The 18,090-nt window shown below is 43.9% G+C and overlaps 1 protein-coding gene across 8 annotated transcripts in view; it reads left to right on the forward strand.

Moving 5' to 3' along the window:
- The window catches only part of Mark3 (microtubule affinity regulating kinase 3), a 96,124-nt gene extending 78,932 nt beyond the window's left edge, over positions 1–17,192 (forward strand). For 4 of the 8 annotated variants that reach the window (XM_031357401.1, XM_031357394.1, XM_031357397.1 and 1 more), the window contains exons 15-18: positions 8,721–8,978; positions 13,500–13,526; positions 14,872–14,916; positions 16,654–17,191. In XM_031357401.1, the coding sequence (XP_031213261.1) occupies positions 8,721–8,978; positions 13,500–13,526; positions 14,872–14,916; positions 16,654–16,999 (676 nt within the window). In that variant the 3' untranslated portion in view covers positions 17,000–17,191. Of the gene's footprint in view, positions 1–7,929; positions 8,089–8,720; positions 8,979–13,499; positions 13,527–14,871; positions 14,917–16,653 lie in introns of all 8 variants that reach the window. The other 4 variants (XM_031357402.1, XM_031357396.1, XM_031357398.1 and 1 more) reach the window with 4 other exon arrangements.
- The last annotated feature ends 898 nt before the right edge of the window (positions 17,193–18,090 follow it).

Raw genomic sequence — 18,090 nt, forward strand, 5'->3', positions numbered from 1 at the left:
CGTCATCATTTTTCTCCACCATCGTCATCATTTTTCTCCACCACCACCACCATCGTCATCATTTTTCTATCAGGAAGAAGCTTTTTATCTTTATTTTTTGCTTCTGGAGCCTTTCTATTTGTAGGGCTTGATTAAACATTCCTCCTCCTCCTACCAGGAAAATATTTAAAAAAAAAAATTCTTATGCCTGTCAGTGGTGGCGCATGCCTTTAACCGCCCAGCACTTGGGAGGCAGAGGCAGGAGGGTTTCTGAGTTCCAGGTCAGTCTGGTCTACAGAGTGAGTTCCAGGACATGCAGGACTACACAGAGAAACCCTGTCTTGAAAAAAACAACAACAAAAAAATTCTTTATGTCTTGGAGTTTTTTTTAATTTGTCTCTGTAAGCAACTGTACAATCCCCATATCTAAATGAGGAATGTTCGTGTCCCTGCCAAGTCCTGGAGTCTCATTACCCTGTGAGTCCACATTACTTCTAGTTCTGGAGTGTCCGGACCCCTCTTTTCTCCAACCTGCATAACATTGGTCACCAGATGTATATGTTCTGGATTATGCAGGAGAGACACTGTAGGATGCATTTAGGCTTCTCAGCAGTGGGAGGACCAGCCTCTGAGGGACTGAACAGCTTTTCAGAGACCTCTTTGTAACACAAAAGGCACTTTTAAGAAGTTACTTTCTGTGTACCAAAACCTCTAATCTGATCTAGGAATTGTCTGAAGGATCCTTTACTTAAGTAATTCTCAGCCATAGGAGACCTCGTGGTTTTCCAGGTATGTCCCTGAAGTTACTCAAAGGCTCATTGAATCCTTCTGGAAAAGCAACTTCATAAACCTCACATCACAATCACTATTTACAAAATGCTACTTCAGTGCGTAGGTGCCATCACTTCAGAATTCATGCTAGACGTAATAGCTCTCCTAAATTTCTGCTACACTTTTTATCTTAGAAATGAAGTGGGAACCTTTAAAAGCTAGATAATGGGGGCTGGAGAGATGGTTCAGCAGTTAAGAGTACTGACTGCTCTTCCAGAAGTCCTGAGTTCAATTCCCAGCAACCACATGGTGGCTCACAGCCATCTGTAATGGGATCCAATACCCTCTTCTGGTGTGTCTGAAGACAATGACAGTGTAACTCATTCATAAATAAATAGTTCTTTAAAAAGAAAGAAAAGAAAGCTAGGCATGGTGTCAAGGGCCTCTAATCCTAGGTGCAAGGATATTGAGAAAGAAATGCTTCCTGGTTCAAGCCTAGCTCCAACTGCTGAGTGAGACCATCACAAAATGCTCAGTCGTAGATCCCTGGCCTCGCAGTGCAAAGCTGAAGGATCAGGTGAGACCATGCTCTTCCCTGAAATGGCTGTTGAGTCTTCAGGTGAGCAAATGAACCTTGCCCCTCTGCACAGGTTTCCTAGGCTTTCCTGTATCTCCCTCTCACCTGCACATGTTAATTCCTTTATTCATTTAAAATACACAAGCCAGGCAGTGTTGGCACATGACTTTAATCCCAGCACTCAGGAGGCAGAGGTAGGATGATCTCTATAGTTCCAGGCCAGGCATGGCTACACAGAGAGACCTAGTCTCAGAAAAACTAAAATAAAGAAATGAAATGAAATGCGCATGAACTGTGTGTATGTGTGTGTGGGAGTGTCCATTGACGTGTGAAACCAGTCCATTCCATTATGTCTTAAATATGTTGGACTGTGACATTATTCCAACACAGGAATGATATCTTATAAAACCATACGTGATGTGCTGCAGGCCGGCCAGTCTGTGCCTCCCTCAACCATGGGAGAAACGGGTCCTAGTCAGGTCGACAAGTCGTAGGCAAAGAAATGATGGCAGAGACAACACATGGAAGTGCAGGATCTGAATGTATTTCTTAAAAATGGCATGAGGTTTTTATAGTCATTAAAAAGAGAAATGAAAAATCTAGTAGCTCAGCAGTTGAGGTACATCTGAGGCCACCTGAAACACACTGGGTCTAAAGCAGCCACCTCTTTTGGACAGGTGCTGCACACACACATACACACATACACACACATCCAGGCCCAAGTGCTCTGGGGCAGGGGGTTGGGGGTGAGGACTGCAGACTGCATTCTAAGTTCTAGTTCTAGTCATTGCACAAAATGAAAACCAGGCTTAAATAGTATACAGAAAACCGGAGGAATGACAAAAGTTACATCAAGACAGTTACATCAAGGTCAGTAAGATCAGGTATCCTGGTGTGAAGCAGTGGTGCCCTTCCTGCTGGGGCTATTTTGGTATTCCCATGCTAATTCTCTTGGTCTGCTGGAGGCAAGCACCAGGAAGTTCCAATCTAGCAGTTCCTGAAAATGCCCTTAAGTGAGGGATTATTCTCTGGTGTGTAAAATAGTTCTGTCTTTTGTGGGACTGCCCTGAGAATTCTAACTATGTTTACAGTAAGCAATGGTGCCTGACCTCTGTTGCTAACTCTGAGAACACCCTGTCTGATAAGGCAGCTTCCTTGTGAGAAATTCCAAGCTAACTACAGCTTGGTAATAAATTAGGATATATTGGATAAATTTTGCTGGCCAAGGAACAACGACGCCCTTTTTTAGCCATTTACGAATCATTTCTTGGGGTACCTTTATGCCTGAATAAGAAAGCATTTTGATGATTGGAAAGACTAATCTGGAACACGTCTGAGTTAGGAGATGCCAACGACTGACTGAATACCCAGGAGGCACAAACTCCCTCTGAAGTCATAATTCCTCTTGTCCATGATCAGGCTTTTAACCCTGATACTGCAGACATTACTGGAGTAGACAAGTGGGCGTGGCAGTGATGCATGTCTTAACAAGTTCTAAGTACCGTCTCCTTTATACTCTGAACTTGCAGTATTGTCAAGGCTCTCCAACTAATGACATTTATCCTCTTGCCATGTGCAGCAGTGGCATTATCATTGTTGCTGTCTGTTTATTTTTCCCACTGCTGGGCTTTGAACCTGAGGCTAGAGAAGTCTGCCGCTGAGCTGGCTGTGTGACTGCTCCTTTAGCTCTCTCTTTTGGACAGCTCTCACAAGTTGCCTAAGGTGGGCCTTGAACTTCCAATCTTTCAGCTTTATCCTCCTGAGTATCTGAAACTCTAGGCTTCAGCAGTGGAATATGCTTGCCTGAGCACCAAAACTTTTTACCTGAGTCCTGATGTGAGCTGTCCCTGCCGCTTCCCATCAGTCTATGCAGCACTCAAGCTTGAAAAGAGAAAAAGGAAATGGGTCCCAAACAGTTGCAGCCGGAACCTGGAGGCCAGAACTGAGGCAGAGGCCTGGGAGAGCTCTGCTTCTCAGCTCGGTGTCTCCTACAGCCAGGGCCACCTACCTGCCCGAGGGTGACTCCACCCACACTGAGCTGGGCCCTCCCACACCAATCATTAATCAAGGAAACACCTAACTGACTTGCCTATAGGCCAGTCTTATAGAGGTATTTTCTCAATTGTGAGTTCCTCGTCCCAAATGATCCAGGGTTAGGATTAGCACAGAACACTTTGTAGAATGCTGGTTTCATTCTGCTTGAATGTTAAGAAAAATGCTGTTGGGAGTGGGGGGCGGCTTGTGCTCACCCTTAATCCCAGAACTGGAGAGACGGAGGCAGGTGGATCTCTGAATGTAAGACCAATCTGGGCAGAACGGTTTGCTCGTTTGTTGGAGGAGCATCTTCTGTTCTGCTCGGAGATTTCGGCTCTTGTTCGAGGGCACACAGCGCCACGTCGGTTGCAGCAAGGGCCTCAGACTTCGGCTTTGGGGGAAAGAAAATGGCCCGTACCAGGCAGACCGCCAGGAAGTCTACCGGTGGCAAAGCCTCCCACCCCCAAAAAAAAACCCAAAAAACAAAAAAACAGCTGGCCACCAAGGTGGCTCGGAAAAGCACGCCCTCTACCTGTGGGGTGAAGAAACCTCATCTCTACAGGCCCCAGACTGTGGCTCTAACAAAGATCCGTCTCTCTTAGAGCCAGAAATCCACTGAGCTGCTCATCCGGAAGCTGCCATTCCAGAGGTTGGTAAGGGAGATCGCCCAGGATTTCAAAACCTACTTGAGGTTTCTTTTTTTTTTTCTTCTGTTTTCTTTTTTTTTTCTGAGACAGGGTTTCTCTGTGTAGCCCTGGCTGTCCTGGAACTCACTTTGTAGACCAGACTGGCCTCAAACTCAGAAATCTGCCTGCCTCTGCCTCCCAAGTGCTGGGATTAAAGACGTGCGCCACCACTGCCCAGCTTCCGACTTGAGGTTTCAAAGTGCACCATCTGTGCCCTTCAGGAGGCTACTGAAGCATACCTGGTGGGGTTTGAAGATACCAATCTGTGTGCCATCCATGCCAAGAGAGTCATCATCATGCCCAAAGACATCCAGTTGGCTCGCCGGATATGGGGTGGGGTGGCGTGGGAGGAGTTTAAGTTGAGGCGGCTTTTAAGGCATTTATAGTAAATTCTGTAAAACACTTTGGTTTAATTTGTGACTTTTTTGTAAGAAATTGTTTATAATATATTGCATTTGTACTTAAGTCATTCCATCTTTCACTCAGGATGAATGGGAAGAGTGGCTGTTCACAGGCCTCAGTGATGTGAGCACTGTAGCTCAGGAGTGATAAGTTGCTAATATGCAGAAGGGATGGGTGATACTTATTGCTTCTCATGATGCATGTTTCTGTATGTTAATGACTTGTTGGGTAGCTATTAAGGTACTAGAATTGATAAATGTGTACAGAGTCCTTTTGCAATAAAACTGGTTATGACGTGATACAAGTGTTTAACCATACATTGCTGTGGTAGAATGTGGGCTTTTTCAAAGGTTGAAGTTTTAGCCACAATGTAACAGCTTCCTTTTAAAAAAAAAAAGTAAACCTGGCAGCTATAGAATACACTATGTGCATTTATAATAGCTATTTTATATATTGTAGTGTTCGACATTTTTAAATTAAATGTTTTACATTCACAAGTGGCGGGGAGTCTTGTCACTAAGGTGTGTGTAATTTAGTCCAGTTGGTGTTTCCAGACTAAACTGCATTTGTTTTTAACAAAGTAGAAAAATGCTATGCGTATTAAACCTTGCATAAGTCCTCATTCTACCACATGTTCACTAACCCCTGACCCTCTGGCTGGTAACACAACACTAATGGGGATTTTATTTATAAGGGCTCTAGAGTAAAATAACAAGCTATTCACACCAGCGTCATCTATTACTAATCTAGTTAGTGCAGCTTTTCATTGTGTTTGGTCTTATGCCTAGATTGAGTTTGTTTTGTTTCTTTTTAATCTTTAAGGGGAAAAACTGTACCAGGTTTGTTTTTCCTTGTAGAGTTTATAAACTTGGGAGTAAGGATGCAGCTTCAACGTATTGACCTCTCCAATGAAGACAAGCTAGGTTACACCTGGTTACTAGCCTCACAAAAAAATCTCTTTTATAGAGATGGCCCTCCAGTGGTTTTTAAAAGTATCCTATTGAAGTTGTTATGTCAATTATGTGTGTTGACTAAATTTACAAATAAACTTGTTTATTCAACTATAAAAACAAAACAAAACAAAAGACCACTCTGGTCTACAGAGCAACTTCAGGAAAGCTAGGACTGTGCAGGGGAGAAAAACACTATTCCTGTTAGACTTTTTTTTTTAAATGAGACTAAGCAGAGTGATACATATATGTAATCACAGTGCTTGGGAAACAGAGGCAGGGGGTTCTTAATGACTTGTCTTACAATTAAAAAAAGTACCCCCTTGGACCTGGTACTTCTAAAATTGTAATATATCTTCTGTTACCTTGCTTTTATAAATTATTGTAGATTATTTATAGCCAATGTTAGATACTTTTTGAATCTTTTTTTAAAAAGATTTATTTATTTATGTATATAAGTACACTATTGCTCTCTTAAGACACACCAGAAGAGGGCATCGGATCCCTTTACAGATGGTTGTGAGCCACCATGTGGTTGCTGGAAATTGAACTCAGGACCTTTGGAAGAGAAGCCAGTGCTCTTAACTGCTGAGCCATCTCTCTAGCCCTTTTTGAATCTTTTATAACAACCAGCCTGATGAACATCAAGAGTATGTTGCCTCTTATGATTGCTGTATCATAAATAGAATGTTTTTGAGAATTTGATTGTACCGGCTTAAAATTTAGCTAGCAGTACATCAAGGTGTTAACCCTAACATAGACATTAGAAGCAGATCTGTAGCTGAGGATGGTAGAACATTCTCTCCTCTAGTCCAGCACTTGGGAGGCAGAAGGGAGGTGTACTGGCTGGTTTTGTGTGTCAACTTGAGACAGGCTGGAGTTATCACAGACAAGGGAGCTTCAGTTGGGGAAGTGCCTCCATGAGATCCAGGTGTGGGACATTTTCTCAATTAGTGATCAAGGGGGTAGGGCCCCTTGTGGGTGGTGCCATCCCTGGGCTGGTAGTCTTGGGTTCTATAAGAGAGCAGGCTGAGCAAGCCAGGAGAAGCAAGCCAGTAAAGAACATCTCTCTATGGCCTCTGCATCAGCTCCTGCTTCCTGACCTGCTTGAGTTCCAGTCCTGACTTTCTCTGATGATCAACAGCAATGTGGAAGTAAACTGAATAAACCCTTTCCTCCTCAACTTGTTTCTTGAACATGATGTTTGTGCAGGAATAGAAACCCTGACTAAGACAGGAGTGTACCTCTATGAATTCAAGGCCAACCTGATTGACATAGTGAGTTCCATTATGCCCAGAGGTACACAGTGACACTGTATTTCAAAAACAAAACAGAAAGCAAGTGGAGGGCGGTAGGCAGGAGAGAAGGCTCAGCTGAGAGTGGAAGTGTAGCTCCAGGTGATCTAGACACTGATACACACACACTACACACAACTTAAAAATAATTCTAAAAAATCTAACCAAATAGCTCATAATTAAAACATGAATTATACTTTTCTTTAGCTAGGTCTTGTAATTGGGGGGTGGGGGGATCCAGTCAGCGTTGCAGAGTATCTGCAGTTGCTCTCCCCCGTGCCCATGAGCCTGTAGACCTTGCCCAGACTTTAGCACCAATCTCCCTGTAGCTACTTCTTGGAGAAAGAGAACAACTTCTTGCTCTACCCCCAGCCTGTCCCTTCTCCTGAGTCTTTAAGAAGCTTACCTGCTCCAGAGAAGCCAAGCCTCTCCTACTTTCTTTCTCTTTCTTGTTCTGTGTGTGCACATAGTGATGCTACCTTCCAGTCAGATAAAATGGCACCAGCTGAGCAGAACAGTCAAGTGAGACAGAGAGCTTTGCAGGGAAAGGCACTTGGCATTTGCCATACAAGCCTAGTGAGTGGACTTGGATCTCAGAACCCATGTCAAGGTGAAAAGAGAACCAATTCCTAGGGGATGACTCTCATGTGGGCATATCTGAATCTGTCGTAAAGGCAATACTGAAAGCTTTAAATCGCTCTGATACTCTCCCCAGAAGTAGGCCATATGCTGAACTTTCCCATCTTGATGAAAAGGACCTCTGCACCCATTAGGAGTTCTGAATGCTCTTTATGAGGAGTAAATGTCTTTTGAATGGGAAGGTGATGTAATGACATGGGATGCTCTGATTATAATAACTAGTATGTCCATGATTTAGTCATTCATTTAAAGGAGAACAGTTGAGAGGTATCATGTGTTAGTACATTTATATAGAGACATCTCCTTTAGGATGTGTTATTTTAGGCAGGGTTTGGAGAGCACATATAGAAGTAGTCAAACATGTAAAAGTGTTATTTTCTTTAAGAAAATGAGCTTTTTAAACTATTATTTGCAAAGCCAGTAACAGATCGGTCAGCAATTGTCCCGAGTCCCCAAACAAGTTAAGGAGATTTTTAATCTCAGGAGGTCTGCAAGGGTCTGGGGATAAGGGGTGTGTTAGACAGCAGGCTGCTCTTTGGTCACTGTTCCATCACACTGTTGTTTCTGCCTCTGCCTGAACCCAAACCCTCTCCCAGCCTGACAGAAGTGTTCGCTTACGCAGCTAGCCCTGCCTCACTCTGTGCTACATCTACCTGTCAGCTGAGACATCAGAGGTCGATGTCCGTGTCAGCCTCTGGGCACCCCAAGATGGTGTTACCTCCACTAGACAGTGAAGGAGATACCTTCAAGGCTATGTAAGAAAATGCACATTCCTGTGAAGCTAATGTGTACCCACTGCTGCTTCATTTTGTGCTGTGGATTTATGGTCCAAGATTTTGTTCCAGTTGTTCACAAGGTGTTCTTCCTCCATATAGTTTTAGTTAAGCACATCCTGTCTCATTGTGCTGTGGTGTCTGTGTCTGTGGGTGTGGATGTATGTGCCTGTTTTCGTGCCTTGGCATACTACAGAGGGTATAAGAAATCCCCTCCTCAACCTGCTTTTAGCATGTGAGATTTTATACTTAAACCATCTGTGTGCTTCCAGAACTTTTTGGTTGGCTGTCCCTTTTCACATGCAAGTCTTTCTTTGCTTTGTCCCAGTTCTCTGTGTGGGAGCAGCTTGACAGCAAAGTAGTGGGGAAAGCTGAGTTAGCTATTCTCCACCAAAGAGTAATCTTGACATTGAAAATGTACAAACGCTGTACCCCTAAATTCTTTGAGCTTTGTCTCTTGTCCTGTTCCTTTCCCACTGAGCTTTTGCTTCTAAGTCCTGTAAAATATCCTTTGGATCTGGATTCACAATGGCTGATCTTTGGGAAAGATATATTGTACTTGTAAGTTCTCCTGTGTCATATAGGGAACAAAGATGTCTCTTTCTGCTCTCCAGCACTATTCCAGACCAGAGAACTCCAGTTGCTTCTACCCACAGTATTAGCAGTGCAACCACCCCAGATCGCATCCGCTTCCCACGCGGCACAGCCAGCCGTAGCACTTTCCACGGCCAACCTCGGGAGCGGCGAACCGCGACATACAATGGCCCACCTGCCTCACCCAGCTTGTCCCATGAAGCCACACCACTGTCCCAGACTCGAAGCCGAGGTTCTACTAATCTTTTTAGTAAATTAACTTCCAAACTCACAAGAAGGTAAGTGTCATGTGATGCTGATTCTTTTGCAGCAAAAACAGAAAAGGTAAATGCCCCTCCTGATGTCAGGGAGGCCGCTGCCTGGTCCTTTCCAGTCTTCCTTTAGCTTGTGTGTTTCTAGTTTGTGTCTCTACCTTTAGACTTTAGAGTTCTGAATAGAGTGACTAGGCTCAGCATCATTTCACAATAGTAAGAGTTGTCTAACAGCCAGGCAGTGGTGCTGCATGTCTTTAATCCCAGCATTTGGGAGGCAGAGGCAGGCGGATTTCTGAGTTCAAGGCCAGCCTGGTCTACAGAGTGAGTTCCAGGACAGCCAGGGCTACACAGAGAAACCCTGTCTCAAAAAACAACAACAAAAAAAAAACCTGTACAGTCAGGACAGCAAGCACAGACATGGGAACTAAGTAAATCGTTGAATGCTCTTCTTAGTAAGTAAGTAAGCAGATGACAAAAATCTCGCGGGGGTGGGGGGGAGAAAAAGAGTTGTCTAGCACTGGGGAAGGATTCTTCTTCAGTCATTATTTATATTGTTCACACACCCGTCCACATGGCATACCCATTGCAGCTTAGCAGTCACTGTGGATGTCTCTCAGTCAGCAGCCATCCCTCTCTTCCATATGTGACTTGTTACTACGCATCTTAACCATTGAGCCATCTCACCAGCCCCTAGAACTGACACTTAAATAATAATTTGAGTATCATTAAAACCCTCCAACTTATTTGTCTCCTTTTTGCTCTTTGGTAATGTAAGACTAACAGTGATTTAAAATGCCAACCCTTGGGAGCTGTATAGGTGTCTCAGGAGGAGTGAGTCCTACATAAGCATGTGGCCACAGACTTGTTGCTCATGCCTATGACCACAACACTGTGGTGGACAGAGCCAAGGCAGTTGCTGAAGCTTACTGTCTGCTACACTAGTTCCAGGTTCAGTAAAGACCCCATTTTAGAAGCCTGTAGAGATGGCTCAGCAGTTAAGTTGCTCCTGGAGAGGCCCCAGGCTGTTTTTTGTGCCCACATAGCAGCTCTCAGTTAGCCATAACTCCAGTTCCCGGGGAACTGATGCCCTCTCTTGGCCTCCATAAGCACAGCATGCATGTGGTGCAGACAAAAAACCCATACCACGAAGGAAGGAGTGAGGCGAAGGCGATAGAGCAGAATACCTGATACTGTCCTTTGGCCTCTGAGCTCACGTGCACACACACCACATAGATCTATGCAGGAAACAGAACAGTGGAATGCTGCAATAAAGTTGTCGAGATGGCTCAGTTGTCCTCTGACCTTCACCCGTGGGCTGTGTGCTCACACTCACACAGGCATATTATACGAGTGGATAGCATACATATAAAACGTTTTTTTTTTTTTTAAAGATCTATTTATTATATGTAAGTACACTATAGCTGTCTTCAGACACACCAGAAGAGGGCATCAGATCTCATTATGGATGGTTGTGAGCCACCATATTATTGCTAGGATTTGAACTCAGGACCTTTGGAAGAGCAGTCGGTGTCTCTTAAGAGGAAAGATCAGCTAATATTTGAAGACTGTTTTGTGCTAAAATACATAGGGAGATAGCTCTGCGTATGTATGTACTTTGTTTGGTTTGGGTTTTTTGGTTTTTTTGGGTTTGCTTTTGTTCTTGTAGTTCTATTTATTATGTGTACAAGTGTTTTGCTCAAATGTATGTCTATGTACCACACTCATGCCTGGTGCTAGAGGAGGACAGAGGAGGGTGTCAGGTCCCCTGGAACTGGAGTCCTGGACGATTATGGGACATAATGTGGGTTCTGGGAATCAACTTGGGTCTTGTGAGAGAGCAGGTGCTCTGGCTCTCAGTTTTTGAGACAGGGTCTTTCTGTAGCCCTGGCCATCCTGGAATTTGCAGTGCAAACCCGGCTGGCCTCAAACTCATAAAGATCCACTCTGCCTCCTAGTGCTAGGGAGGTATTGGATACCTATAAAGGTATTCAAGGCCACACCTGGCTTTATAGTTATTCTCTACCTATACGTTTATATATTACATAACATCTGTATCATGAACATTTCATGTGTGACATCTCTATAAGTAGTACACATATTCTTACATGTACAATGAGTACATACCTATCAGAGGATTCTATTCCCTATTTCTCTCTCCACCTTTTTTTTTGTCTGGTTTTTCAAGACAGGATTTCTCTGTGTGGTCCTGGTTGTCTGTCTTTGCGTATATGAATGTTTTATCTGAGTGTATGTCAGTCACTCTGTATGTCTGCTGCCTGTGCACAGTGGATTCCCCTGAAACCTGAGTTGCAGAGAGTTAGTGGTAAGCTACCATGCAGGTGCTAGGAGTTAAAGCTTCGCACATCATCTGCAGGAGTATCTAGTGCTCTTGACCACTGAACAATCTCACCAACCACCCTATCTCCAGTTTATTTATTTTTTATTTTTTACTTTTATTTGAGGCAGAATTTTCCTCTATATCCCAGACTGGCAGAATATTTCAACCCTAAAGATGGTTAGAATACCATATAGAGCCGGGCAGTGGTGGCACATGCCTTTAATCCCAGCACTTGGGAGGCAGAGGCAGGCGGATTTCTGAGTTCGAGGCCAGCCTGGTCTACAGAGTGAGTTCCAGGACAGCCAGGGCTATACAGAGAAATGCTGTCTCGAAAAACCAAAAATAAAAATAAAAATAAAAAAGTATAAAAAAAAAAGAGGTTTGAGGGAGGAAAAATTAAGAAAAGTACATAAGTTTTATTCAACAATAACTTTTGACTTATCTAGAAAATCAGGAACGAAAATGTATTTTAAGAACTTTGGCTGGGCAGTGGTGGTACATGCCTTTAATCCTAGTACTTGGAAGGCAGAGGCAGATGGATTTCTGAGTTCGAGGCCAGCCTGGTCTACAGAGTGAGTTCCAGGACAGCCAGGGCTATACAGAGAAACCCTGTCTCAGAAAGAAACACAACAAAATCACCTGTTGTCTATGCACTAGTTCAGTGATGTAATCCAGAAGGCCTGAGTCTGATCTCCAGCCTCTGAGAGGGGTGGGGACTGAGAATTATTTTGAAATGAGACATATTTTTGTGAGGTCTGGTTAAAAGTAGTTTACATGCACAGTCTTCTATACAGTGTTTATCCTGGTGGGAACCATTGTTTGGCCTGTATGATGTAGATAACAATTGTCTGTAACATAGACTATAATTCTGTCTAAGCACGTGTGTCCAACCTGTGGGTCACAGGCTACATGCACTCTAGAAGAGCTGTGGATGAAGCTCAGCTACAGATGACAAGGGCAAGAATTTGAACTTCCCTAAAAGCAACAAAGTTAAACCCCAAAGGAAAATTCAAAAAATGTGTTATCCCAGCATTATAACTCTGGACTTTCCTCCCTCCACTTGCCCAGAGGTGCCTGTTGTGAGGAAGACCTTGTCAGATTGTTTGGTACAGCATATATGCCTCTTTATAAATTTTTGTGTTGTGTTTTGATTTGGTTTTGTTGTTGTTTGAGGCAGGGTTTCATGTAGCCCAGGCTGGGTTCAAACTCACTATGTAGCCAAGGATGGCCTTGAAATTTTGGTCCTCTTATCTTCAAGACAGATATGCCAAGTCATGCCCCATTTCATGAAGTACTATTGATGAACCCCACGGTTTCTATGCATGTTACGCAAATACTACCAAGCAGAATTCCAGCCCTGCCTGAAATACATAGTGAAGACCTGCCTGGGCTCAAATGAACAGCACTCCATGCCTCTGTCACAGCTAGATTGTAGAACCATGCCAGCACAGGGCTCAGTGTTGGTCCTTTTCATGTCTGAATGACGTGTACTTAGAGCTTTTGTGTTTATGCAACAGAAGGCAAGCATTCTGCTCAGTAGATAATCTGTAGATATTTGAGAAATGGTATTTATTACATGTACATCAGAAAGTATTTGCAGGTGTGGTGGCAGGTCTGTAATTTCAGCCCTCGGGTAGAAGCTGGTTGCAAATGCAAGGCCAGCCTCTGATGCATGCAGCAAGGCCCTGGGTCAATAACAGCTTGACGATGACTGTGATCAGTTTTTGTTTGGGCGGTTGGGTTTTGTGGGGGTTTTGGGTTTTGTTTTTGTTTGTTTTTGTTTTCAAGACAAGGTTTCTTTGTATAGCCTAGCTGCCCTGGAACTCATTCTGTAGACCAGGCTAGCCTCAAATTCAGCAATCCACCTGCCTCTTCTACCTCCCAAGTGCTGAGATTAAAGGCGTGTACCACCACACACCACTATTCATGATAGTTTCTAAAGACTGAATTTTCTTTTAAAAGATTTTGTAATGAATTTAGTTAGTAAGGCTAAACAAGTATTTATGTTTCAAATTAAAAACCACACTCAAGTTAAATGTTTACAATAGTTTTACTTTTTCAACAAATGTTGCTTTTATTGATATTGACCAGGGGCCCTGATGTTTTTGTTTGTTTTTTCTATTCTTTCTATAATTAATTAGATTTTCTGTTTAATTTGTACAAGTCTTTTCTGTTAATTTTTTTTTTTTTGGCTTAATTTCTTTTAGAAACATGTCATTCAGGTTTATCAAAAGGTAGGACTTATATATGTACACTTACTCCTCAGTCCCCCCACCCTCCTCAAATGGCTCCTGCAATTAACATCAGGTTTGGCTTTTGGTCTTTTTTTTTTTTTTTTTTTTTTTTTTGGTTATTTTTGTTGTTCTTTGCTTTAAAACTAAACTTTCTGCTAAGAACTAAATCCTCATTTCCTTAAAAGGAAACTGGAAAGAAATAGATTAACTCTGTGAGCATTTAAAGGCACTGCAGCATCCACAAAGGCCTGTGCATGCCCCGTGCACTCTCTTTCTAAAGTAGAATGATTTAGCATCCAGATAATTCTGTCTTGGTACTAATAACACTGAGCATGCTCCTGTTTAAAGATGATATGTTCAGTAATCAGCATACAATTAATGATTTAGCAGCAAGCATGCAGAAGGTAAGTGATGATTGTGTTAGGCATTGCCACTGTTTACTGAGGATTGAGTTGGCAAAGGCCATCTCCAATATTGAAACTCAGGAGCCCGTAACTTCCCAGCAGAGATGTCTAGTGCAGTGGTCTTTAAGCCACTTCTCAATGAGGGAAGGAAGCGTGTGCCATTGCCTTACTAGAGCATGGTAGTGCGTTGGCTCCGGGTGGGGTAATAGCTTTGGTTTTGACAATAACAGACCAAAAATATTGATGTTCTTGGGATGTATAAAGCAGAAGCTTTGCTGTTAAGGTAATTTGCCTAGCCAGTGATCCTAATCCTGTCTCCTGGGAACCAGAGCCAGAGCCAGCACCAGCCTGGTGTACATAAGGAGAGGGCGCTGTTGAGTTCTAGACTAGCCAAGGGAGAGGGAAGAAAGTTACAGTTCCTGTCTGCCTGTGGCTCTCAAGAGACCAGGCGCATTTTTCTGTTTATGAAACATGATCTCTTTGATGAAGTGAAGAGAGTTGTTTTTTGTTGCAAGTGCCACTCCATGATGGTTTTTCAGGTGATCTTCCCAAATAGCTAATTTTTCATTTCACAAACTTGTTATGTTTGAATATGAAGTGTATTGATAACTCCCATTTCTTTTTAAATGGAAACTACACTGCGTAAAGTGGTTCTAGAACCTAGAACAGATCCAGTCCAAAGCCATAAGTGTGCAGAGCTGGGAAACAACTTTCCTAAATGTGCAGCCTGCCTCTATACAGCTCTCTCCTCACAGAGAACGTGTCAGTTGAGTCAGACAGTAGAGGAGGGAGGGGTTGAATTAGTTCAGCAGTAACTGAAAAATGCCTAAGCTTATTCATTGTCTAATATTTTTGTTGATGTATAGTGGTTGTGTACCAGTTTGTAAGATTTCTTTTCTCTTTCCCACTTTCCTTTGCTTCTCTGCGTTCTGTCCATTGAGACTTCCAACTGAATATGAGAGGAACGGGAGATATGAGGGCTCAAGGTGAGGGGATGACTTTTACTTCAAATATTTTAAGTACTTACCTACCTCATTGTTGTGTCAGGAATGACCAATGCTGTTTTCTGCTCATCCATTCAAGTGTAAAGGGCCTGGCACTGTGTTGAGGTCCTTTGTTCTGGAATGTTCTTGAGGCTGCTGGCTCTGCTTGCTGGACCTAGGAGACTGCTTTTTGTCCCAGCAGCCATAAGAGGGCAGCAGTGTGCCAGGAGAGCCTTCCTCAGCCCCCTCAGCCCCAGTTCACTTTGTCTCTTGATGCCTTGAGTAATTTCAGGAGGGCTGAGATGGCGTTCTTTTTAAAGGATGACTGTAGAGGTTGTTTGCCTGCCTTTAGGTTTTGTGTAGCGCTCGTTGTGTGATATGGAATCACAGAGAGGCTCAGGATTCCATGTCTGTATGGTAGGCCTCCTCCTGTTCTTCCCAGTGCAGGCTGTGGTGACACTACGGTTCCCAGTGGAAATCTTCATTGACACCTACTGCCTGACACTGTCTCTGTGAGGCCCTGAGCACCAGAGGCTTCCCTTTAAGGTAGAGTTGAGGTGAGCAGATAGTGTCCTCCCAGGCCTGACCCTGCGCAGAGCAGGCTCTGCCTCTCCAGATATGTATTGCCCCATGCATGACAGGAAGGTGGGGATGGAACATGCCTCCTGTATAGAACAGGACCAGGGTTGCCGTGCATGTGCTCCATGAGGACCAAATGCTTTTGGGTATGTCCCTCTGCTCTAGTCTGGTGGGTCTTCTGCACTTTCCTACCTCTGCGTTTGGTGGCAGTGTCTCTGTTGAACAGAAACCCTCAGCAGTCACAGTGGCACACATCGAGAGTGTCTGCACTTGGCAAGTACAGCAGGAGGCCCAGTGGGCCGAGGCCATGTGTGAGCTCCATGAGACCCTGCTGTCGCAAAAGAAAGGAACAGCAACCCAAACTGTCTCTAGTTACCATGAACTTTATTTTTTTGTGCTGCTTCTGCCTCTTCATGTAAAGTTTCCTGATCCCAAAACTGCCAGGCTTGTTCTTGCCTTTGTATCTAAGGTAGCAATTGAACTGTGTTGTGAGCCTCACCTAGTGCAAACCCATCATTTCAATTCTCCACAGACAGTGAGTGGTAGCATTTCATTTTTCCCTGTTTCATTAAAATGAGATCATCTAAGTTGTGGGTGTCTGTAGTGCTCGGTTTGCCCATTTTGAGATGGGCCTCACTGGTGTTAAGGCCCCTCAAGCTCATGGCTTCTATGAGCCTTCCTTCCAAGCCTGCTGAGCAGCTGATAGCACAGGAACATGACCTGGGTATTTCCAATGATGACATTAGAACTGTAGCAAAGGAGAGAAACCGTAGAAAGCAGAGACAGTGAGGTACGCGTGACGGAGAACGGGTGGCCTACCTGCGCACTCATGGCAAGCATGCTGTCAGTAATAGAGAAGCTGTGTATAATAGAGCAGAAGGTCTCTGGGCTGCACCCTCCCCAAAGACAGGTGTGGACTCTCTTTTGCTTGATTTCATAGATCTCCAGTACAGATGGCTCCTGGACATTTTCCAGCCAGGTAGAATTTTGTGTGCATTCTTTATGTTTAAGGGTTGGAAATATAGGTGTATGCCTCTGCTAATGTGCGGTGCATGGGATCAGTTGTCATATGAGCTGAAGGAGTTGATGACTAGCTAAGGTTAAAAAAAAAAGGTTCTTTTTCCAGTACAATTAAAAATCACACTGCCCTGTGCATTTCAGTCGCAATGTATCTTCGGAACAAAAGGATGAAAACAGAGAGGCAAAGCCTCGTTCACTGCGCTTTACCTGGAGCATGAAAACCACCAGTTCCATGGATCCCAGCGACATGATGCGGGAGATCCGCAAAGTACTGGACGCCAATAACTGCGACTATGAGCAGAGGGAGCGCTTCCTGCTCTTCTGTGTCCATGGCGACGGGCACGCAGAGAACCTGGTACAGTGGGAAATGGAAGTCTGTAAGCTGCCAAGACTGTCTCTGAATGGAGTCCGGTTTAAGCGGATATCAGGGACATCCATAGCTTTCAAAAATATTGCTTCCAAAATTGCCAATGAGCTAAAGCTGTAACCCAGTAATTATGGTGTAAATTAGGTAGCAGCCTAAGGTGTGTGCAGCGCACTGTGGAGATGTGTAGAGGAATATTTAGGCAATAGCGTCTGCATCTTTTAAATCATGACCTTAAAGTCTGAGGACGAGCGCGCCCAGGAGCGAAGGCTGGCCTTCTCAACGAATGCACTACATTAAAGTCTGTGACCTGTGCCTCTGTCTTGTTTCCATTGCCCTGGGAGTCAGAGTGTAACAGCATCTGCACGTGGCTCCTGTGTGTGGTGTGAGTGGACGATGTGTGGGGAGCTCTGTATTGGAAACGCTCCTCACACTGGCAGCCAGCTTACTAGTGCCTCTGTGGGAGATCATTTGGTGCTAAAACATTACAGTTGCCAAGAAGGAAAATACTGAATTACTGCTAAGATTAACCTTAAGACTAGTTGATAATTAATACAGGTTTACAGTTCATGCCTGTGGTTTTGTGTTTGTTTTGTGATTTTTTTTTTTTTTTTTTTTTTTTTTTTTAGTGCAAAAGGTTTAAATTTATAGTTGTGAACATTGCTTGTGTGTGTTTTTCTAAGTAGATTCACAAGATAATTAAAAATTCACTTTTTCTCAGTAAAACCTTGCACTGTCTCCTAATGCTCTGTTGAAGCCTCAGCCTAAGACAGACCTGAAGCCTGCTGCTGCCTCCCGTTGGGCTGAATATCAGCAGAGGATATGTGTGAAGCTCGGAGCATTTCTATCTGAAGCACCCTTTCTCCCAGCCCTCCTGGTCCCTGGGCGGGGATGCTGGCTGCTTAGGCCTTGGGGCCCATGCATTTCCCTGAAGAATCACCAGGCCCTGGCCTCACTGGGTTAGATTTTTTCCATGTGGTGCCTGATAATCCTCACCTCCCTGTGATTCACCTGTGATCAGACCTACAGCTTCTCCCCAGCACCTGCGTGGTTAGGGCTGGCATAATGAACTTGACATTCCGTTTAACAAGTAATGTCACAAAGAAATTGTCACATTGATTGAGGGTGCTGTTTTAGGTGGTGTTACCTGGGACATGAAGTCTGGACTGGTGCTTAAGTCACAACAAAGTCACAACTGTTGTCTTGTCTGCCGT

Source organism: Mastomys coucha, unplaced genomic scaffold (assembly GCF_008632895.1).
Source record: "Mastomys coucha isolate ucsf_1 unplaced genomic scaffold, UCSF_Mcou_1 pScaffold6, whole genome shotgun sequence".
In the NCBI taxonomy this organism is placed as follows: domain Eukaryota; kingdom Metazoa; phylum Chordata; class Mammalia; order Rodentia; family Muridae; genus Mastomys; species Mastomys coucha.